Source organism: Aythya marila (assembly GCF_965140915.1).
Source record: "Aythya marila genome assembly, chromosome: Z".
Classification (NCBI taxonomy): domain Eukaryota; kingdom Metazoa; phylum Chordata; class Aves; order Anseriformes; family Anatidae; genus Aythya; species Aythya marila.
In genome coordinates this window covers 27,385,499-27,409,104 of record NC_139080.1, presented here as the reverse complement: position 1 = coordinate 27,409,104, position 23,606 = coordinate 27,385,499, and the positions used below count along the sequence as shown (strand labels likewise).

At 33.1% G+C, this 23,606-nt stretch overlaps 1 protein-coding gene across 4 annotated transcripts in view; it reads left to right on the top strand.

Moving 5' to 3' along the window:
* The window catches only part of FCHO2 (FCH and mu domain containing endocytic adaptor 2), a 91,810-nt gene that overhangs the window by 42,065 nt on the left and 26,139 nt on the right, over window positions 1–23,606 (top strand). For 2 of the 4 annotated variants that reach the window (XM_082782512.1, XM_082782510.1), the window contains exons 9-17: window positions 5,094–5,138; window positions 6,941–7,013; window positions 10,836–10,860; window positions 18,223–18,280; window positions 20,820–20,995; window positions 21,562–21,576; window positions 22,003–22,027; window positions 22,742–22,784; window positions 23,385–23,479. In XM_082782512.1, the coding sequence (XP_082638638.1) occupies window positions 5,094–5,138; window positions 6,941–7,013; window positions 10,836–10,860; window positions 18,223–18,280; window positions 20,820–20,995; window positions 21,562–21,576; window positions 22,003–22,027; window positions 22,742–22,784; window positions 23,385–23,479 (555 nt within the window). The remainder of the gene's footprint in view (window positions 1–5,093; window positions 5,139–6,940; window positions 7,014–10,835; window positions 10,861–18,222; window positions 18,281–20,819; window positions 20,996–21,561; window positions 21,577–22,002; window positions 22,028–22,741; window positions 22,785–23,384; window positions 23,480–23,606) is intronic. The other 2 variants (XM_082782511.1, XM_082782509.1) reach the window with 1 other exon arrangement.

The window sequence follows — 23,606 nt, the reverse complement described above, 5'->3', positions numbered from 1 at the left end:
AGCTTACTAAATTTTGAGGCCCCCTTCATTTGTAGGTGCTAAGTTCTCGTTAGCATCCTGCTAGCTAGGTATGTATCCTTAAGTGACTGAAATCCCACAAAATACTCATATTTCTTTCTGTTGTAAATGCTAACCTTCATTTACACATTTTTTTGTTCTACCTAGGGTACATACAGTATCAAATAGTTTTTTAAGTTTAATGTACAAGTATTTCAGATATATAAATCATTGAGTTACCATTCCATAGCTCAAGGTAAGAACGAGCAGACCAGACTGCGAAGATATTAAGTGGAGCCTGAAACTATCCATCTGTAAACCAAAAGAACATGAATGCAAAGACTTTTGTAAAGGGCAGTCTCAGCTATGAATTTTTACTTACTCTGATAAGTGTCTTAAAACGTGTTTTTGATTTTCATAGTCCTGGTTTTGTTCTAATATTTGTTTTTATTCTTCTTATGTCCTTATTCTTTTTGTGTTCCGGTGAATGCTTGAGAATAGTCTCCCATCTGAATTCACATTAGTTTCTTGTCTTTCTGTGAGAAAAAGTACAAACGAAATCTCAGTGCTTTGACTGTAGTACTGCAGATTATTGTCATTATTATTTCAGTGTGGTAACACTTTTCAGTGCTTTGGGCTACCATGTGGCTAGGACTCTAGAGATATCCATTAAAATGTGTCCCTTCAGTCCCTGTCATCACCAATACCTGTTCAATGTGAAATGACTGCTTTTCTTTCTTCGGATGTTGTGATGGGCAAGTACAAGTACTTGCTTCAGAAATCTCAGAAGTTAGGTTGTGCAGCATTTGTTTCTGTAGACAAAGTATAAGTGCCATTAAGTTAATCGTGCAGGTTTTGAGCTGAAATCTTTGTTGGAGTTAACCTTCTGTCTGCACAGCAGTAGCTGGGCACAAGTCTGTTAAGAAAACTTCTTTCCTCCTTGTGAAGATGTAGTGCATGCACATCTCTGTGCAGCTGTTACAAAAGTTAGTGTGATAGCAATACACGAGTTTGCACGCTTTGATATGCAGCTATCTATTACACCTATTTGGATATCTACATTATTGCCAACCCATTAGGAATTTTTGAGGATTTTCAAAAGATTAAGAAATTAGGAATTAGAAAGATAGAGGTTATGGTTGTTCAGGGAAGAAAGCTTTTTGATTTAGTGTGTGGGTTTTGTTTGTTTGTTTGTTTTCAGTGATAGCACGGGTGCTTTTGTTATCCAGAGGCAAAAAAAATACAGTGGATAATGTAGTGGAACTTCTTAAGAAAGCTTCTGGTTGGCTGCATCTTGTAGTGGGAGATGATGTGGCAACAGTGCACACTTCTAGCTGAAAAACAGTATTATTACTTCTTTAGGCACAAAGCTCTCTGCCTGCAAGAAACTCTAGTTATTTTGCGGACTACCAAATGCTCATCACAGCTGTTCCATTTTCTAAATTGGCTCACCATATAGCACCACATAAAATATCTATTTCTGAAATGTTATTTTGGCTTTAAAATAACGCTCCTAGGGCTAAATGTGGTGTTCTTTACAGCGGGCATGTAGGGAACAGAACTGTTTTGGAGATCTGAAGTTACGGAATAAAACTCCAGAAAAATAAGAGCTACTACAAATTTCGTGCTGTTCTGCTAAAAAGTGCGCAATGTATGAATTTTACCCTTGCTTGCCTTAGCTACAAGTATATGATACACTGTGTCAGGAGAAGGTTACATACAAATTTTAGGGAAAAAAGAAAAAAAAAAGCAAACTTCTATGGAGTTTGGAGGAAAAGGATAGACTGTGAGTGAATATTTGTGATATTTGTGAACTTGTTAGTGACAGGCATAAGCATCTTAAATATCTCAGATTCCAAATGGTAAAGAGCCTTACAGAAATTTGAATTAAATGGAAAATGTAAGTTAGGATAAGAAGAAGCTTTAGAATTTTAACTGGTTCACAGAATTTTGTGTAAGAGAAAGCTGTTCTCATGATTTATCTTTCTTGTAGTATAGCAGCTAGCAGACAGAGAAAGGAAAAAGCATGTGGGGAGAAGGGTTTTCTGTATTAACTGCACATTTTGAGGAAGCATGAAGTTAGATAATTACAGTCTCTGACTATTCTTAACTAAGAGTTCTTAATTCTTAATATTCTTAAGAATGTTTCAGATTGTATTCTATAGACATATGCGGAAAGAATACCCTTTTGAAAGACTGTAAGCTCAGGGTGGTGGGGATAGGCCAGTTTGTGTTAATTCTAAATGAACATACTAATCTGTTCTTCACATCCGTGTGTGTTTCGGTACTAAGTAAGAGTGTTCATTTCTTGAAGTAAAGAGCTTACCAATCTGTAAATAAATAAATAAATAAATAAATAAATAAATATCTTCCTTCAAAGACAAACATTAGGCAAGCGTGGTGGACAAAATAGAGAAACTTTGATGTGTTCATGTTTTCATGTTGATCAATCTTTTTTTTATGCTTGTGTTTGAAGTGAAAGATATCTGAAATAAGGATGAGTTTTACTGGAACCTTGAATATATATACATACATATATATATATATATATTAATCATTAGAGTAGAATTAGAAGTCTGGGAATCTGTGTTAGTAACTGGTAATGGTAAAGAGAAAGGATGGTATTCTGAAAAACCTTTAGTATTGTTTTATTCTAAAAATATGTTTAAGTCCCTGTTGTTTACAGTTTTTTCCTTCTGTTTTTGTTTTGGGGAAGAATGCTTGTGGTTGGTTTGGCTTTTGTTTTTTTCCTGGCTAAATGGAAATATGCATAGAAGCAAGAAATAGAAGCAGTTGAATCCCTAGCAAATTGATGAAAAATAGATTGTCTGAAGTGAAGTACTGAATAAGTAATGGATCTGTTCTTGAGCTTTTATGTCTTACAGTATTTTTTCTGAATTTTGTCCTCAATGTGTTTTGTACAATAGTGTTTAATTAACTAAAATAAAATGGTGAAATTGTTACAGGGATTTGACATTTCTCTGAATCAGTGTTTCTTCTTTTTTTTTTTTTTTTTTCTGTTTTTTCATTTTGTGAGATATCCAGATTTGCTGACTTTTGGAGCACAGTGACTTTGTTTTACAATGAATTTCAAGGAGAGCAAAGGAGAAATGATTGGAAGAGCAGTCTAAAATGTCAATATATTTACAATATATAGTAGAATGAGAGAACTGTTTGGAATTTGCATTTTATCTTGTTGTGGAATAATTAGACTTCCATTTAAGTTATTTAGCAATTGAAATTTAAAGGGTAGTTAAGACTGGCATTTGAAATTAGTCTTGATACTCTGCTCTCAAGAGCTTCATCTGGAGCCTAAGCAACTACATTATGATAAATGAGGTATCGATGTGTCCTAGTCCTAGATTCTCATGCTACTGCTGCTTTTACAAACACGTTTTTTGTTTTGTTTTGTTTTGTTTTAACCAGCAGGGAAAATATTGCAGACTGTGTCATTGCAATAAACATAAGTCATTACTTAGAATTCTTTTTTTTTTAAATCCAATTCACTAGATATCTGCAAGATTTCAAATTATCTGGTAGCTTTTATCTAGTATGCCTAAAATAATTCAGTTTGTTTAACATTACCTAGGATGGAGCTACATAATCAGTTTCTCATTTATATTTTTATCTTTTTGTTTGACATAAGTGTAACTTTTTTTCATCTGCAATTTTGAGAAATGCCATCAAAATGTGGTGTTTATGTTGAACACAGTTTTACACTTCAAGAGTTAATATACATTTTAAGGGTTACTTTACAAATATAACCATTTGAGGTAATTAACTGAGTAAATCAAATGCAAATTAAACCCAGTTGTGTAATTCACAATATTAATTCACAGCTAAATTATTTTTTTCTTTTGTTGTGGCATCTATAATTGCAGTACAGTAATTTGCTATGTTGTACTGCTTAAAAAAAAAAAAAAACAAAAAAACTGAAGCCTGTAGTCATCTTTCTTGTATATACGATCTGTTTATATCAACTAGTTACTTTAAGACTAAGGGTATCACATTCATTTTGAAGTGAGTGTAAGTGAGAATGATGGAAAATGCTCGCAAGCACACCTTTTATTTTATGTGAAAACACACTGAAAATTACACTACTCTTGGTTTTATGGTAGATGTTCCAAAACAATCTTGATTTCATAATAAAGATAAATAAATTAGAGTATTTACTAGCACATATGCTTTGGGGCAGAAGTGAAAATTGTTCTGTATTTTAAGTTTCCACAATCTCTTTACTTCTAGTTGCTTGTAATTGAAATTTGCAAGATCTCAGTCTCATTTGCAGCAGATGAGTAAGCCCCAAAAAAGAGTATGAGGAAAAAAAAATAGCAATCTTACAGAATTGGGAACGGTGTTGTTTTTTTTTTTTTTCTCTGTATTTATAATGAGTGTATATGTGAACTTCTTAAAATGGCTCATAGTGGGGCTAAACAAGCTCTAGACTTAGACAGATTGAAGAGGGTTAGCTTTACCCTTTGCAATAATACCTGACCGCTACCTTGTGTCAGCTCTAATGAGAAGTCACAATAATGAATTTATTTAGATACTACACTTAAACGGTGCTCACACATCACTTTTCACTGTCTAGGTAATTAGCTATGAAGAAGAAACAGGAACTAAAAATACAGTCAGGAAAGGTGTGAATCTCAAAATTAGACTTACAGCTATACTTTTTGGTTTTCAATTTTTTTTACATAGTTCATTTCTCATTAAGAAAAGGTAAGCCTAAAACTTTACACTAATGCTATATTAGAGATACAGTTTTGAATGAGAAAAGGAAACAGAATAGTTTCATGTGGCTCTAAGAGCACAGGCAGTCAACCTGTATTCAGGCAGTGTGCACTAAAATTTTAATTTTTCACTATGAAAAAGTGAAAATATTTAATGATTTGCTGTATATGTATGATTTTACCATCTGTTTGACCATTGACAGAGCAACCGTGGTTTTCCTTTACCATTTAAAGTCATAATTATGATTATCTAGTAAATGATTATCTAGTAATTTCAAGAAATATTAATAGTGGCTAAAGTGTTTGACCCTCATTTGAAGTTAAATTTAAGCTAATGTTTATCTTCATTGCTATTTCTTTGAGGTCCTATTGAATTTGAAGAATGTAATACATCCAGTGCTGTTGAAGGTGAGTTATTGTAGTGTAGTTACTCATATGACAGTTCAGTGGATAGCACCTGGAACTCTTGATTAGTGAATTGTATTCAGCTTTTGAATTTATATAACTTGAAAGTATTCCAATCAACTAAGAAACAGTTGTTCTTTTAAGAAACAAACATAGAAGAAAGTACGACCTACAACACTTTTTGAACTAATGCATTATGTCAGAGAATTTTAATGTTTCTTATGAATGTACTTTGGCTAAGACCTAGTCTTTGCAGAGGTTTGGATTTGGTTCACTTACAACTGTGTAACTCCATTAACAAGTGTCAAAATATGGCCCAGGCTCTTCCCATTGTTGTCATGTTAGTTGTACCAATTTTAATGCAGTGTTATGGTCACAAAACCTTTCTTTGTTGGGAATTGTTTTGCTTAGGGAATTGTTTTAAGTGGTTAAGAACAGTTTTACTTGCATACACTGTGTATTTATGTTAGGGACAGAGGAGTCAACAGTATAGCTGTAGTGTCCAGCAACTTCTAAATTGCCAAGATTGCAGCTGAAACTTAAATCTTTTTTGACTAAAATAAAGGGGATCAGTATTCAGAAACTACTCATATACTCTATTTGTTACTGGATTGGACTGGATAAAGCACATAAAGGACATAAATCTCACAATAGAATTTTAAAATAATATTGGAGCAATTTGTGTACTTACAAAAACATAAGATGCAGCTGAATTTACAGCTACCCGATTTGAGAAGTTTAAATTACTTCACCCTGAAAATTTCTCAGAGCAGAGAGGTTCCTTATGTGCTATGTGATATATTGTTGTAAAGGGTAATATAATGAAATTTTAATGATGCATTTGAACTATAGGTTGCAAAATTTGGGAAACCAAATTGTTTCCACCATTCTGCTCAAAAGCTTGCTGTAGATAGTATATAATACGGGGGGGGAAAAAAAAACAAACAAAAAAAACCTGTAGACTCATTGGATCAAATGCTTGCACTTAGTTGTAGTTAGTCATTTTGCTTAAAGATTGACAATCTACTTAGCTACAGCAAAAATGGGGAGAGAGGTAGAAATGATAGGCTGATGAAATATTCAGAAGTATGTATTTTATTTTTATTACATTAAATAGGAATAAAAGATTTTTTTTTCTGTAGTATACCCATATGTATCTAGTGTTAAAAATGGGGAAGACATGATTCCAGACTCAATGGGATCCAGCCTTAGTGCTAGCTACAGCACTAAGGAATCATGAGCTGGGCCTCAGCTGGAAAACCTAGAGACATTCTCTTTTTTACAAAGATCCTAGGTTTGGGGAGAGGTGGAGACTTGCAGCTACTAGGAACATTCAGGAAAATAAGAACAGGATGCTGAACTGCAGTAGCTGATAGGGACAGTTTGAGCTTCTGATCCAAGTTCATTGGCTATTCAGGATTAGCAGGGGAAATGGCTTCTCTTGAGTTTCCATGAGCTGGGTCCCTTTCCTGAGAACTAGCAGTGTGTCCATTTATAAAAGAAGTGGCAGTGTAGCATACTGAATGTTGAGAATAGCAAGTACAATGCAAATCAGTTTTATAATGACTTAAATTATTGATGTGTTGCTTTTTGGGTGGTGTGTTACTTAACAATATACTGGAATGTATTGCAGATAGCTTATGTTCCCTTAGTTTCTCTCCATACTACTTCCACTGCTAGATTTTTCTATCACTTGTTGTAGCAGCATTTAAAAGGTATTGACGTTGATATGGACAAGTGTTTGACACAGCTAGATATATACTCATCTCTTTGATATTTGAATAAGAAAAGGTTTTGTTCCATAGGGATAAAACCACGGAAGAGGAAGCCTTTTGGTTTATCAGGAATAATGAAAAAAGAAAAAGATACTGAATCTGTGTAAGTATGTTCCCAAATTGAAGCTTTGTCTTGTATGAAAACTTGTGAAGGTACGGAGATAAACATGAACTGAACTGATGTTTAACAACTGGTTTTATAGCTAAGTTAGAAAAATGCTAACAATATGAAAACATCACAGCTATTTAAGAATTTTGTAACGGAGGCTTTTAAAGGAAATAATATACTTATTAATCTACTGATGTTTCATTCTTTTCTTTGCAGAGGTAAGTAGTTCTCCTTAGTTCTACATTTGAACATTGTAGATAATGCGATTTTCACATGAACTCCTAATGAAATAATAGCTGTAGATGTGGAAAAAGTGCTATATGTCTGTTTGCAGATCTGAAGCTTCTGTTATTCTTCTGTTAGGAAAGCTTTTGTGTATGGTACAGAATGTTTTTCCAGTAAATGATGTGCACACTCAAGTCAGAAAGATCATCATTTTAACTCATGATTGATATCCCAGCTATACCCTCTGCTATATTCACTCTATCTCCCAGGAGTTGAGACTATCCAGAAAGTGAGTCTAAATAAAAGTTCTTGCGTGGATTGGTAGCATTCCATGTATTAGTAATTACGGTTACTGTATTACAGGGTATTTGGTTCTAAATTTCCAGAAGTATTTGCTCAATAGAAATATTTTATTCAACAGAAATAGCTTGCAATTTAACAGAAATGTAACAATATAGAAACATTTTCAAGGTGGCAACGTCTGTATACATTCTTTTTTAATACAGTTCTGAAAAATTCATAACCTAAGAACTGCAGATGTTAATTATTTACACATACAAAAAGTGCCTTATAGCTATTTTTCTTTTGGTGTTTGATTTAAATAGTGATACGCTTCTAAACCATCCTTTTTCTTCATGCTGTCAAGGAAGATGCAACTGGGGCTCAAAGGTGTTATTTGCTTTAACTCATTTTTCTATATTTCAGTTCTTTCTGTGATTTAATCTTTCCCCACCCTCTCTTGCATACTTAATTACGTTGAAGTAAATGATGAGAAAAATGTATGCAGTATGATTTTGGTCAGCAGTAACCTAAAAATAAAGTTACAAACTTTTTTCTGATGATTTAGTTTAAAATATTTAAAATAATGTGTTATGAATGATGATACTAGAGCTTAAAAGGGTTTTTGTGCACGTTTTAGAAGTATGAATTCTCTCTAGAAAGTTGTTTACTACACTTCTTTTGTGATGCAAAATTCACCATGTAAAACAGCACTATGTACATTCATTAGCCTTTTTTCCCTGCATTTACTGCATTGCAAAGTAGTGATTTTGCATATTGAGTTTTGAATACTGTTACACGATTGAGTTCTATAGCTGTCAGCTTTTCGGTCCAACAAAAAAATATTTTACCACTACATGGGTTGTTAAACAAGCTGATCTCTGGTATTTTTTATTAACTTGCAAGCCAAGCATCTTCTTCCATCCATTCTTTGGCAGATGATGAATGAAATTTAATATGGCCCCAGCAAAGACTGAAGGTTCTTAATATTATTTTTCTGGAGCCAGTAAAAGGCCAGGAAGCTCCAAAATGATTCGTTGTAGGTATATCACTTAATGTATCCTTGCTCAGAAGTCATGTTTTTGCTTGACCCATCACAGAAAGAAATTGTCTTTGGTACGGATAGTTGAAAATTGGCTTCTGTACTGTTCGAGTATCTTTGTGTGCTTATCCATTGGGTCTCAATACTTTTGTGAAAGCTGACATTTTCCAAAGAAATTATATTTAAAATTCAAAGATAATCTTGAGTGTTTCTTCCAGGTAAAAATACTGTTTTTCGTTACATAGTGATGTCACCAGATAACAAAAACGAATGCAGCCAGAAATGGGAAAATAAGTTCCAAAACTTGATTTATATATATATATATTTTGTTTCTATATTTGCACACAACACAAAAAAGAATAGATGTAGAGGTCAAACAGAAAGAAATATAACTGCATGATACTGACTTACTGTACACCACATTCCGTAGGTTTTTACAAAGATTCTTGCACTAGTCTAGAATTTCTATCACATATTTAGAACTTCATGTGGTATAATATTTGTTTTTCAAGTATAGAGGATCCATTAAGTTCTTAAATAAAATATTCTAATAGTTATTTATCATCTATTTTGAGTTTTACTGCTAGTCTGTATTTGCTTGATTTCATCTTCTACTGATGATCAGCTTACAAACTGTGCATGATAGAGCTCTGTATCAGCAACTTCGCTGCACACAGAGAGTGCTTTCTTAATTTCTTGTTAAACTGGACTGGAAGTCTGCTTAGTTTGTGTAGGACATGCTTTCCAGACCTAGAATAAATAACTCATGCTTTGTAGGCTTTTCAGTTTATCAATCTCTGAAGTGTTGACACCTAAACCAGATGTTGTGCCCAGTAGTGTTTTTACACAAGTAATTGTCATACACTTTATGCTCTTGCTGTACAGGTTCAGTCAAGGGTTTTGCTAATTACTGCTTTGCATGATTTATTTGGTTTAGTTTTTAGCTAAAATTTTTAGATTCCCTCACAAAGCCCCCATTTGCTGCAATGTTGCATTATACTAAAAGCATGACCCAGTTCTTTAATGTTAAAAGATTATGCATCTAACAATATAAAAGCACATCCATCTAAAACCTGATGTCCTCATTTTCCACCTCACCACCATTTAGAACCTTTTGAGAGAAGTCTAATACTTCAAGCTGCAATAGCTTTTAAAGTAGCTGCTTCTATTGCTATGAATTCAGTTTAGCCAGCAGAGGGCGGTATGACATAGGACAATTTGATTTCGTTACACACATTTTCTTTTGTGTGCAGCCTTTTAGGGGAGAGGAGACGAGATGAGACCCTTCATCTCACTGTGTTCCCTAATAGGCTGGACTGAATTTTGTGTTCGTGTTTCCATGTCAGCAAGTTTTCAAACCTGTTTTTAAGGACACTGTAGTTTTTACTTATAACTTCTTTTAACCTTTTGGAGGTGATGTAGTTTGCTCCAAAATCTTTTCTCCTCTCTCTCTTTTTTTTTTTCCCTTTCTTAAATTTTTCATAAGTACAAATTTAGGATGTTCAATTTGACAGCACCAAAATGTGGTTGTTCAGTAGTACTAGCATTTACAGAGTTGTTCCTGAGGGTGCAGATTAGAGAGGATTTAATCAGCTGTATGCTACTCAGGTATCCCCACATACAGTAAATGTAATTCCTTCTGGTTTTTTGTTTGTATTGGTGGGAAGAGATCACTGTAATCACTATTCCTTCCAACCACTTTTTAAATTTATTTTTTTAAGTGTTTCTTAAGAAGATACCTTTATTTTTTCCTGCACTTTCTGGTGCCTGGCTGCAACTTTACTTGACAAGCATGAACTAGGAATGAATTTCCAAAAGAAAGAAGATCTGAATTCCTTTAAGAATAGTCTTAATTGTTTGAAGAGCTAGTTATTATCCAAAATGTTTCATTGAGTCTGGTGACTTGTACTTATTATGCACATTGTCCACAGAGACCTGACTCTTTAAGTTATTTGTTCAAAGTAAATCACAGTACTCCTGAATTCCCTTGATTCTTTTTTTCTTTGCTATGAAGTGAGTTTATTTTTAAACCATTTATTGTGAATTTTTCTTCTGTAGTGTTTTCACCATAAACTTTTAGCTTCTTTTTTAAATTTCGTTCAGTTGAATGTGGTTTATTTATTGCAAAAATTATAATAGACTTTGAGAGGCAAAGGGGTTAACTTCTATTATTTTCAATTAATCTGAAACACTGAAGTAGAAACAGAACTGGATGAATAAAGTCATTTGTGTGTTTTGTAATTGTGTATATTCTTTATTTTTTTTAATAGGGAGTGTCCAGACACAGACTCAGTTGTAAGTAGACTTATTTCTTACACAAATGTTTATGCTAACATTGTTAAACAGTGCAATTTAAAAAACAAACAAACAAACAAAAACTTTATATATAGTCCTTGCAAAGTATTATTTATGTGATAGAGAATTTAGTATTTTGCTAACATAACTAAAGTGTTAAGTTTTTCTCAGATCATAATCTTTCGCAATACATGAAAATATGCATCTATAATGTGTTTGTTTCCTAACAATTTTAGGTTTAAACAGGATATTCTTACTGCAATTAATAGCTACTTTATTTTGCCAGTTAATAGTTTGAACTGCTTGACTAATAGATTCTGAGTGAGTTAAAAGTTCACTATATTCTCATGTGGACCCAACTTTGCATCATCACGTTCTTCTGCTTTACTACTGTCTCCCTGGAGAACCTTTCTGAAATTAATGGAGTTCTGCTTGATTGATGGCAATAGAATGTAGGAATATAGTTTGTAAAATACTGCTTTAAATGTAGAATTTCTAGATGCACGCTTTTTGTGGTCTGTCTTTTGTTGCTCTTAATTGATCTGTGCTACATCTTAGAATTTTATTTATTAAATTAAAATAAGTAACAGTTACACGTGTTAATAGTTTTTTATTTCCTTAATTAAGTCTTTTATTTTTATTTAAAGTCATAGATGTTGTCTTGAATTATATGTAATGGATATTGGAACTCTCTGTAGCTACAGTAGGGAATAATTTACAGAATGGTTTAAGTGACTTTGGATAGACTGATTTGATTTTCAGTTAATTTATTTAGATGCCAATTATCTTAAACAATTTTAGTCTCCATGTGCACCTGTTGTGGATTTCTCATCTTTTCATATAATGTCTGTAAGTTTTAGTATGTAGTATAAAAACTTTTTTTTTTTGAGGAATTTAGTTTTTAAAGAAAGGTAAAATTTGCCACATAATAGAACTGCATGTGTATGCACAGCCCTCTAAGAATCATATGAGACAATTATTTTATCTTGTATAAAGTCATCTTAATTTAAAGCAAGTTTATCAGGCTTTTAATGGAAATAATGTCTTTTGACAGTTCAGGTTGAGTCACTGGAGTGAAGCACAACCGAGTTTGACTTGCAGTATTTATTTTCTTCCTTGCTTATTTTGGTCTCTATGTTTTTAGAAGATAATTAATTCAACTGTAAATGAGTCTGACATTCATTCTGGCTGCATGAGGCACACCATATGATCATATAAGTTAGTTGTTCTGTCTAGATTTAATTTATATATATATATAAAAAAAAAAAAAAAAAAAAAAACACAAGCAAAAAAACACTAGCTTTCGTAGTGTTTAACAACAAAACTGATACTTTCAGTGCCGCCTCTTCTTTTTAACGCCCACAATTTTTTGATTACATTTGGAATTTAAAAATTGGTCTATCATTTCTTCTTGCTTTTTACAAACAAAAGTATTATTCTGAATGGTAGAATGCTTTAGTAGCAGAACCCATTACTGTCATGAAAAACGATGCAATGTACCATAGATGAGATTCATTTCACCCCTTAAAATTAACTTATCCTGAGTGTAGTCTTGTACTTCGGGTTGGCATCCTCCTCTGGAAGGTGACATTTCATATGTTTTTTCACTTTTTCTTGTCTTACTGTAAGGCATCTTTTCTGTTTCATTTTGCAAACTTGGTCTAAGTAATTATTGCTAGTAATTACTGTACCTGGCTATCTCTATGAGGATCATTTGGTATACATCTTCACAATACATTACATGTTTCAAGAAATTGAACTTGAAATAGAATTATTGCAAAAAGAAAAAGGAAGTATTATTTTTGTTTGATTGCTAGAAAAATACTGAGGATGAATCCTTAGAAAATTCAGCTTATTTAAGGTGTCCCGTACTAATGGTTAATATTTTGATTTTGGTCATGTTTGGTCAATTACTAAAAATCTCAATGTCTGGCTTTTATATTATCATGATCTTTTTCTTAAAATTGGCTTTTATTTTTTTGCCAAGAATTTTAGTTGTTTTTCACTCAAGAGAAGGGAGTGTAGGAGAAGTAACCACCTTATAGATATTTGTAATTTTAAACACTGAGGTAAATATATTGACTTTTTAGAAGCTGAGTAACCAGCAAGAACTGACTTTCAATACTGTATCTACCAGTTATCCATGGTTATATCAGTTATCTACCAGATCCATTTTTTCGTGGATCTTTGAAAATAGATACTAAGTAGCCAGTTCCATCAGGGTCTTGTCAGTAGTCCAAAATGTATAATGCAGTATATTCTGACCTGTATTCTCTGTTTTTAGAAAACAAAACAGCAAGATTGTCCTAAGAAAGGTCTTTTGTACCAAAATGAAAGTTCTTAAAGTGCTTATGTGCTTATACTTAAAGCTATGTGCTTATACTCATCCTTTTTATGCAGCTGTTAGATTGTATATATTGGAAAATATAATTTTATTTCAAATGAAAAAAAATCATTAATTGATATCAAGATTTTTTTTGTAGTTGCTATAACAGGTTTTTATGTGATTATGAGTTTGAAGGCAGCTGTGTACTTAGAACTGTTTTCTGTTAAAGAGGTTGAACACTTCAATAAGCATTCTCAGTTGAAGTATGGATCACAGTATGTCATGAGATATGAAACTCATGTGATATTATATATCAGGCTACACATATAACTTCCATCAAGTAAAGCCTTAATAATTAAATAGAAAGCTGTGTGTACACTAGAAGGAGACAGCAATTGAAGTTTGGTTGTGTGTTTATTCCCTAGCAAGTTGCTCCATGGGCAGAACTAATTGTCTTGTTTCCCATGAGTTTGACATGTCTGTAGGTGTATAGGAAGATCTAGTAGAAATTTTCTTCTAGGAAAGCATTTACAAGGTTCCACTTACGTCCAGTAAGGTCTGAGTTTGGATTGCAGCCCTTCCTTTGGTTGGGATACTAGCAGACCTCTCTTCTACTTGACTGCCTATTTTCATGAAAACTGTAGTAATGTAATTATCTTTGAGTCCTCTGTTCTTTCTGTCAAATCCATTTCAAATTGTCCAGTAAGCTCAAAAGTAATTAAGAAGGGAATCACAGATGCACAGAACATAGTGCCGAACCCTTTTTCCTTGGAAAATGGAATGCAAACAATATTGGGGCATCAAAAAGTTTTAATTAATCTAATATGTAAAGGGTATAGCATAATTAAGATTCTATGTAATTATACATCATTTTTATTCCTAGGGAATGATTGAATTTGGAATTGTCATTAATTTGTGGAACACGAGTACAACCTTAATTATATCTGGATTGCTATATTCAAATGCTTTTCTTTTTATTTGTATTTTGTAATGTTCACTTCTGATCTGTTTTGAGTAGCTGATGATGATACAGAATATGAACCTTTATAGTCACAGTGCAGGAGGGGAGCACTATGAATACTCATTTTGTTTTCTTTGTGCATCTCTGGCAGTGAAAGAAAGTGACTGGATGCTCTCTTCTTTCATATCTTTTGTATACACCCTGAAGAGAGGAGGCTGAGAATGTAATGTAAAACAGTCTTAGCCATGAGGATGTACCTGGGTCAAATTTGCATCTTAAATATGTTAAAAGTAGAGAGGCTCTTTTTTTTTTTCCTCTTCTTCCAGGATATAAGCTTCAACTGCTCACTTTGAGTGTGCTTTGAGATTGTTGATCTGGGTGTACAGAAAGAAGTCAGTCTTCCTCAGTAAAATGACAGAAAGTTCATCAAGCAAAAAAAAAGAAACAGTGAACTGTTCTGCTTAGTAATATCTTGAAGCACACCTTGAGGAAGACTTGAAGATCAGTTAAGGTTCTTTGTTTTTTGACCCAGTAACCAAGCCGTGAGTAGTGCTGATGTTGCTGAGGAAGGGACAAATAAAGTATCTAGACTGTAGCTGTCTCCTCTCTCATCATTTGTGTGTACCTTGGATGAGCCAATAACGTGGTAGTGGTTTAGGCATCTTCCATTTTTAAATGCCAGATGGGATAGAACAAAGAATTTGAGCCAAAGTATTGACCCAAACTCTGAAAATGGCAATAGAATTTCCATTCCTTACGCTTTTTGTATAGGTAGTTTTAGTTTGTTATTTGTTATGTCCTTTTGTTATATTTCTGTTTTAAAAAAATATTCATCTCAGAAAGTGTGTAAAACATACTAATGTAAAGATCGAGTTATAAAATCTAAAATTGTACATATATTTCTTCGAAACTACATACTAACTTAATCAGTAATGTGTTGTATTACATCTGCAAGCACAGGGAAAAACTCTGTGCTTTTTTGTACCAGTATATTTAGTCACTTAGCGGAACCTCTGAGAATGTGAAGCCTTCTTCCTAGGAAGTACACTTTCCAGAGACTTTCAGAGTTCAAGTCATGTCCATATTGAGCACTTTTTTCTGTGAATGTAATAAATAAAGCGTTTGGGTAGGGGGATAAACCTTCATCCCCACTCACATTCATAATTAGCTCTTATGGAAAACCAAAATTTGTAAAGATCTTCTTCCTCTCTGCTGAAGTTCGAAAATGACATGTATACATGGAGGTCATATTTTTTCTCCTCATTTCATTGCGGTAGGCAAATCAGGTCTTGACTATATTGCATGCCTGGTATTTGAAAGATGCACCATGATCTACCACCTTACATATAGTTCTGTCTTTGTAGAAGTGTGGAGAAGGCTTAGCTTGGTAAGTGTAAATGCCTTCATTAACATCAATTTTGTGAATATGTAGCTTATCTAAAGGGCTGTGTCTTCTAGTACTGTTACTAAATGTAAATTAGTAAATAACGGTCTTGTGTGTCAGAAAATAAGGAAAACTGACCACCATGAAAACAGTATTTTGAAATTACTACTTAATTTTAAGTAAGACAGTGAAGTAACATTTTGCTTGTATATGACACAATTTGTCAGTATAAAAGTTCATTGATTCACCATTATCTGTTAATAGTTATACAAAAATGTGAATTCAGTATCTCATTAAGGAAAACAGAAGGCATTTTAAGAATGATAAGAATTTTGTACAAGATCAAAATCAATCATGGAGGAACTTGGAAATATAATGCCTGATGATTTCTGAAAGCTTACACTATGGAAAGTCAGAAGTTTTAAATTATATATATATATATATATATATAAAATTTCAAAATAGAAAAAAAGAAGTACAAATAAAGTTCTTTGGAAAGTGTTAGGGAAAAAAAAAAAAAAAAGAAAAGCAATCTAGTCCTGCAGGTGTAAGAGCAAGGACTTTTACAGTTCATGTGTTCAGAAGTTAGGCTGTACATTTTCCATCTGTTTTGAAAATATTAGTTTTAACTTTTTGTCTGAAGTTATACAGGCTATATGCTAAAGTAACATTGCTGAGAAATAGCTGCTTCAAATATCTTCTCAAGATCAAAAATATTTAGATAAAAATATTAAAAAAATTGCATACTTAAAGTTAAGATTTTAGTGCTTTGTACAGATACAATTTATCTTAGAGATTACTCAATAAGCTAAAATAATGCAATGAAAATATCTTCTTCAAACTGAGTTTTTTTTTTCACAATTATAAACCTAAACAGACAGATTTGTCAGCTAAGTTGTTTGTGCTGTGTGTCCCGAGTAATAATATCTTTTACATATATGGCCTGGCTGGAAGAAAAATTAAATGTTGTCTATTTGAAGATTGTTGTTTTTCAATTCATCTTAACCATGAGTGATCCAAATCTATTGAAAAGTGTCTATTATGACAACTAAATCACTTCAGAATTCAGAAGTTGTAATAAGAACATGTACCTACCCTCTAGCTATATGTTTTTGTTCTGTTTACTTTGATGTCAAGTTTCATTAGTGTTTTTTGGCATATAAACAAGGTCGGCCTGAGGTCAAGCGTAGCAAAGAACCCTGATTTGAGCAAGTAGAGCTAAGGTACTGGACCGTGTGATCCTACTCTTATTACCTTTTTTTTTTTTTTTTTTTTTTGGAGGGGTGGTTGATGGTGTTACTTTTCTTTTTGTTTTTATTTTTTTTTTTAAATCAAATGCTGGTGAAGGCAGTGTTCCAAATTCCAAGAAACTGCATCTAGATGTTCTGTATTTAAAAGTTTGTGTTTAAATATATTTTTTGCTTTAGTTTGTTACGCTGTTTAGTTTGTTATGCTGTTTTAGTTTGTTATACTGTATTGTATCTCCTATATGTGATCATATTTTTTACTCCTTTTAGCATAAAGCTTGCTCTATGTTTAAATTCATTACACTTAATTCAGAAGTGTTAAAAAGAAAACACTAAAAGTGTTTAGAGAGCTGTACAGAAAAGAATGTCTCTTAGTAAAATATGAGACACCACATTTGTGATGCCTATAAAATGAACAGAAGAGCAACTATATGTTTGTCTTCCTCTGTAGTTCTAAAGCTATTCAGGTTGAATATTTCTTTAAGCTTGCCTTCAAATTTTAGGTGAAGTCAAGTGGCTGCTCGCTAGCCAACTGGCAGTCTAGTATAAGTTATTTTCTTGTATCTCATGACTTGTATCAGAAAGATATATTTTGGCCATAATATGTGTTTCTTTTTCAGTCAAACTGCTTACCTGTACCTGTTTTCTAATAGAGAAAGGATTAACTTATTGATACATCAGAATAAATCACTTTTTATACGAACCTAGACATTATTATGTTTTTATAAATTCATTCTAAATCATTCTAAATGATTTTTAGCATGATTCTCTTCTATTTATGTTTAAATGTGTGGAAGACCTGAAAAACTGAAATGGTTTGAAGTTCCTGAATGATTATTAGCTTTGAAAATCTAGGGCAGTGCTGAGGATGTATTTTTAATTTTCATCCATGCTTTTTAACTGATGTGCATATTCTTTGCTAAAGCAGGCTTGCTGCCTTATCAAGGGGGAAAAAAGTTGCAACCTGTATAGCCTGCAATGCTTTTACTCACTTACTGAAGTATTAACTAGTGCTTAGTAGATGTTATGTTCCTGCGCCATCACAGCCTCAAAGGGCTCAGCTGAAAGAATTAGAAGTAGCAACTAGGAAAATATTTGGAGCCAAAAACCTGTAGACTTATTTGACACTCAGCAATAAAGGTAACTTGCTACTGACCTTTTTGCTAACCTACCAGTAAAAACAGTTGCATTTAAACTGCCATTTTTCACAGGAAATTCAGAGGTTGTTTTGCTGCAGCCTGTTCTGAGGTATCTTGCCTGTCACTCTACTTCCGAATTATAGACCATAACATGAGATAACTGCAATAATTATTGGTGAATAGTGATGATTTTCATGAGCTGTCATAATCAAATTTTAATTTGTCATTGACATAAAATCCAGTCTGATGTAAGAACGTTTTTTAGTTACTTGTCAATACCACTTTTTTTTTTTGTTTGTTTTTAGAACATTCCTGATGTAGATGATGAAGGATACAGCATTAAACCAGAAACAACACAGGATATCCTTTTTACTATTGTTGTACCAAATTATTTGATGTTGTTACAGTTCTTTGAAGAGTGCAAGTACTGATTAAAGCTTTAAGTAAAGGAAGACGTCATTCAAGCTTTTGTTGCAACTTTGTAGTCTTATGCTCATAGCTTCTGCAAACTATACAAAATTTTGTCTGGCCAAGATTTTTTGTGTATAAATGTTAAAATTTAGATCAGACATCATAGGAACTGTAAAAGGATGCTCTTTGTCTGGCAGTAAATAAAACAAAACAGTAACAGAAAGCCTGAACAAAAGCTTTAAGGTGACCATGAAGATCTTTCTCCATGAAAACCTTTCAGAGAGTTTGTGAAGTAGAACTCTTTTAAGCATAATGAACCCACATATACCCACACCCTTCCCACATTTTTATAACACCATTAGAAAGGTTGGGAGCTCCAACATTCTAGAAATAACATTTCTTTATTATGTCATTCCACCACATGCTTTTTCTAATTGGTGCTTCCAGCTTTTATTTTATTTTAGTAATTGTTTTGATATGTAGAATACATTTTCACTACGAGTAATTTTTTATGAAGACTCATGATTTATTCTGCTCTTCCTTTGAAGGAAAATATTTTTGTCTTCTTTTGTTCTCCTATCAGAAGCAGAGGCAGGCTGTATTCAGGAGCTGAAATCTGGCTTGCTATAGATCTAAGCAAGCCTATGGTGTTAGCAAGATCCTTAATTTTTGGAAACGTTTTCACTGATTTTTTGTAGGACTAGAAATAAAAGGTAAATTTACACCTTACATTTATCTTAGTGACAATTTTTAACAAGTTGAAATCACGTTAAAGTGAAACAGTTCATCACAATTTCTGTTTTCATCATCCCTGCAGAATATGCTTCTGTTGCACCCAGAGAAGATTCCTGTACTGAAGAAACAGTCATGTTCTCTCTCGTTTAGAAAACAGATATAAAAGTGACAGAATTATCCAGTTCTGTGGAGGGCTTTATTTCATGTTTTGCATATATTTAGGAAATGCAGTGAGTAACATCCATTCTTTGAAAAAGATTCACCCAGCCAGACATCATTTTCTCCACTATTCCTGTTGTCATGAAGAAATGGAAACAGCCATACATCTAGTGACAAAGTTCAATGATTTGCAATCCCTTCACCTTCAGAAGCTTTTGACCTGATTCAGGAAGTCATCAGTTCCTTTCTTCTTTTCCTCCCACTAGTATCCAAGAGTGGATATTTATTCTGCTGATGGGAACTCTTAAGATGATTTGTTGGAGGACATAAATTTACCGTAATGGCAGTCTATCTTAGTAAGGCCAATCTTAAGTGTTGGAAGAACACTCATCCTAAAAATTACTGGCTGACCTTTCAGTTCACGTCATTCAGATCAAAATAATTTTTGACAGTAACCATTTAATAGACCTGCATGCAACAGCCTGATTTGTAGTATATGAGTCATAAAACTGAGTAACTTTACAGGCAAGGCAATTTTGTGAAATGAAAAATGGCTTGTCTTAAAATTTTCTTTTCCAGATGTCATCCATTTTTGATGACGGATAGCCTGTAAGATGGAGACATTTGAATTTTTCTTCACTAGATCTCAGGGATTCTTTAAGTTAAATTGGATTTGTATTGCATTTATGGTTCAGGGTTTTAATCTTTGTCAGGAAATACTTTCAAGAGATTTCATTCAAATGGCTGGCATTTTTTCAAATGGAAAAAGAAAAAAAAAAAAAAAGAAAGCAATGTATAGGGTATGTGTTCTCCCCCCACGTGGCAAGAAAATTTTGAGTAGAGAAAATTTTTTACCTTGTTTCTTGTCAAAACAAATGCATCTTTTAAGACTTAGCATAGGCCTTTCAGAGGTTTTCCCAGTGCAGTATATGTACATAAAAAGGATCAAGTCTAAGTTCATCTATATATTTCGCTTGTGTTGAGGGCTCAGTTGTCATTGTGATTCATTTTTAAGGAATGTTGACATTGTTTTAAGTAGCTGATTCTGGTGTTTCATTTACTGTGCAGCCTCCTGTGTAACTGGCATGCTTTGTTGCAAAATTGTCGTGCCACTCTGCAAAAATGGCAAGTTGTGGTGGCTGCTGCTGCTTCCTCTGCTGTTATGGTTGGTACAGGTACCATGGCATTCCATTGCTATTTAGAAAGCCTAGTGTTTTCCCTTACTTGCTTTTTAAGGATTTCTGCAGTTCATACATTTTTCATACATGCATTAGGATCCTTAGTGGAATCTTACAAATCATTAATTTAACATACAGAACTGTTGCCAATGCAAAATCTTTATTTTTATCTGGATGCCTTCAAATATGCTCATTTTCACTTATAGGATGTAGTAGTGCCTTTCATAACAGGGGTACCATTTTGAAGACGAGTGGGATATGAAAACTGAATTTTTTTACTCTGTCTTGTGGGATCTATTTGAGATGTCTGTATAACTCCACAAATAGTTTAGGCAGTACTGTTTATCGGTTGTGTATGAATTTGTAATTTGTAAAGTAAGTGAATTTGTAGTACTTCCACCTTAACTGAGAAAAACATACCAAAGAGAACCACTTCTATTCATCCAGTGATTCTGACTCTGAAGATGATGAACCCAGGAGGTTCCATATAGAAATAAAACCTGTACAGCCAAATAATAGCTCTCAATATACCATGCCTTCCTTGGATGAATTAAAAGTATCTATAGGGAACATTGCCCTTTCTCCAGCAACATCCGTAAGTAATGTTGTTCTTTGTATTTATAATGAATAGAGAAGAAAAGTGATAAGAAATCTTTACCGTAAACATGTAATTTACTGTCCAGAATTTATTCTAGGTTAAAATTTTATAATTTTTTTTTTACTGTGCATGTGATTATCTTTCATGTGGTTTATCACAATATAACATTAAGTAATTTTCTCAGATTTTAACTTTTCTTAAGTCTGAGAAGTGCTCAATCCTTGTCTTTCCACCATTGCCACCACAATGAATTTGAATAAATGTGGAGTTAAGCTTGCATTGCATTGCCTACTTATTTAACTAATGAGTATTTAATAATATAGAAACCTTTAAAATTGATTATATGATGTAGGTACATGCAATTCTTAAAGAGCATCTTTACTGTATGTATTCTGCCAAACCACAGTATTATTCTTTATACCAAGAGATGAAATTAGAAATAAATAGCTTTGAAATATTCTAGTGCAATAGTCAGAGTAGAATTAGGATGGCTCTGATTTCAAGGAAAGTAATACTAATATATTAACAATGATTTTTCTCTTTTTTCACCCATGTTTTGAAAGCAGAGACACAGTCCTGTAAGTACAGAATGGCTTTTTATTCATGTTTTCAAATGAAAATCTAGTAAGTCTACTATGTGAGGGAGTTGAGAAAATTTTAGGAATGTTTCTATTCTTATCTGTCAGACCGATGCAGCTTTCATGTTATACGAAAGCTGTGAAATTCTACTGGCCTAGCCTGAAAAGAAATTTGGTAATACTGTTCCCTTTGTCAGTTCTGCAATCTTCTTTCCTGCCTTTTCATATACTGTATGACAGGTTTGCAGTGGTTGCTGTGTCATGGCTCTGGTTCTATTGTTTTGCAAGTTCCAGAATGTTCTGCCTGGCACTGAAAGTAAAATATCATGGAAGATTGAGTGGAAATACGAGCCCTGGGACTATTAAGTGTTTTATTTGGCAAATGTAACAACAACAACAACAATAATATGTTTTCTTTTGTTTCAGGCACAAATGAACAGAAATTCATCCAGTAAGTACAATATTTAACTTTTAGTCTATTTATGTTAGTTTTTCAACTTAGCATGAAAATAGATTTTTTATTTTTGGTGCCTTTGTGATATTTCTTTGGTAAATTCAAAGTGGTAAATTCAAAGGACAAAATTAAGTTATGTGGTCTAAATTTCAATACCGTAGAAAATATGTGAAGATCTCAGTTTCTATGTACTTATTTGTTCCCTGTTCTGGGAATCAGATGAGGCTGTCTGTGACAAGTCCAAGAGCAAAGGGAAATGACTCTTGTGCAATTTCTTAAAACCCTTCCACCATCTCTAGTTAGGTGTGATCCACAGATCTACAAATCCACTAAGTACTATCTTTCAGAGAGAAAGTATATCCTCTAGGTTTTTTGTATGTGTGGTTTTCTTTTTTTTTTTTTTTCCCAGTTAGAAAAGAGAACAGGTTTGCTGAAGAATAAAGTTGGTGTAAACAGAATAATATAAGGATGAAATTTCAAGCGATCAGTACTTTCTCCCAAAATGTACTGCTCTGTCTAGTCCTTTCAGAAGGTATTTCAGGATATCTGAATTTATGTTATCAGAGATAATGCATCTTCTTTCCATTTTAATAATCTGTGATAAAGTTTGAACTGCAGTGATAAGCATTTACTACTTCTGTGTAATAAAGCTGAAAGATTTTTATTTTAGTGTATCACAGCTTTGGTCATACTACTCTGTCCTTTGCTTAGGTGAGGAGTTAACAAAATCAAAACTTCCTGCACCAACTAATGAGTAAGTTCAACTTTTATATTATGTTGAATGAAGTTTGGGGGGAATTTGTTCTTATTTTGATCCAATACTTAGAAACCCCTTGGAAACTTCGACTGCTGTTTTAAGCATATCTTGTGTGGTATGAGTTAAGGACTAATCGTGTAATGATTCCTGTTCACTTGTTTTTGCCCTCCTAATGCAGTTGCTTTGTTGTGATGTCTCAATTGATATTAAAAATTACATAATCAATAAATACTGTTTTTTATTAAAAACTTATGTTTAAATTGCCAAGGTTAGTTTCCTTTTAAGAGCGTTTAAGATTGTTCATATATGTGTTTGATGAAACAAATCAGTTTGTAAATATAATTCTTAATGAAAATGAGGATAAGTACTAACATAATGATATATACCCAAACGCTAACTGTTACCAAGGTGATAAAGCAATCAGTTCAGATAGTTTACTTATGTGTGAGTTCCTTGACCTACAATTTGTAAGTACTTTTTTATTTTGAGATGCAAGGACTAACTAATGTAGAAGATGAACTATCCAAGTTGTAATTTGATTGTTTTTATAAGTATATATGCCTTTCACTTATATTCCTATTGTAACTCTTACTGTAGAAAGGGGAACAGTGACCTTCTGGCATGGGATCCACTCTTCAGCAGTTCTCTTGAATCATCCTCTTCAGCCTCCTTGGCATCCTCATCCTCCTCAGGTAAGATATTTTATAGTAGAAAATGTTTTCTGCATATTCTTCAGGGTCTTCTGTTGTTGCTTTTTTAGTCATTGCAAGGGAATGTGCATAGATACGGAAGTGAAAGAACTTTTAAAAGCACTATGTT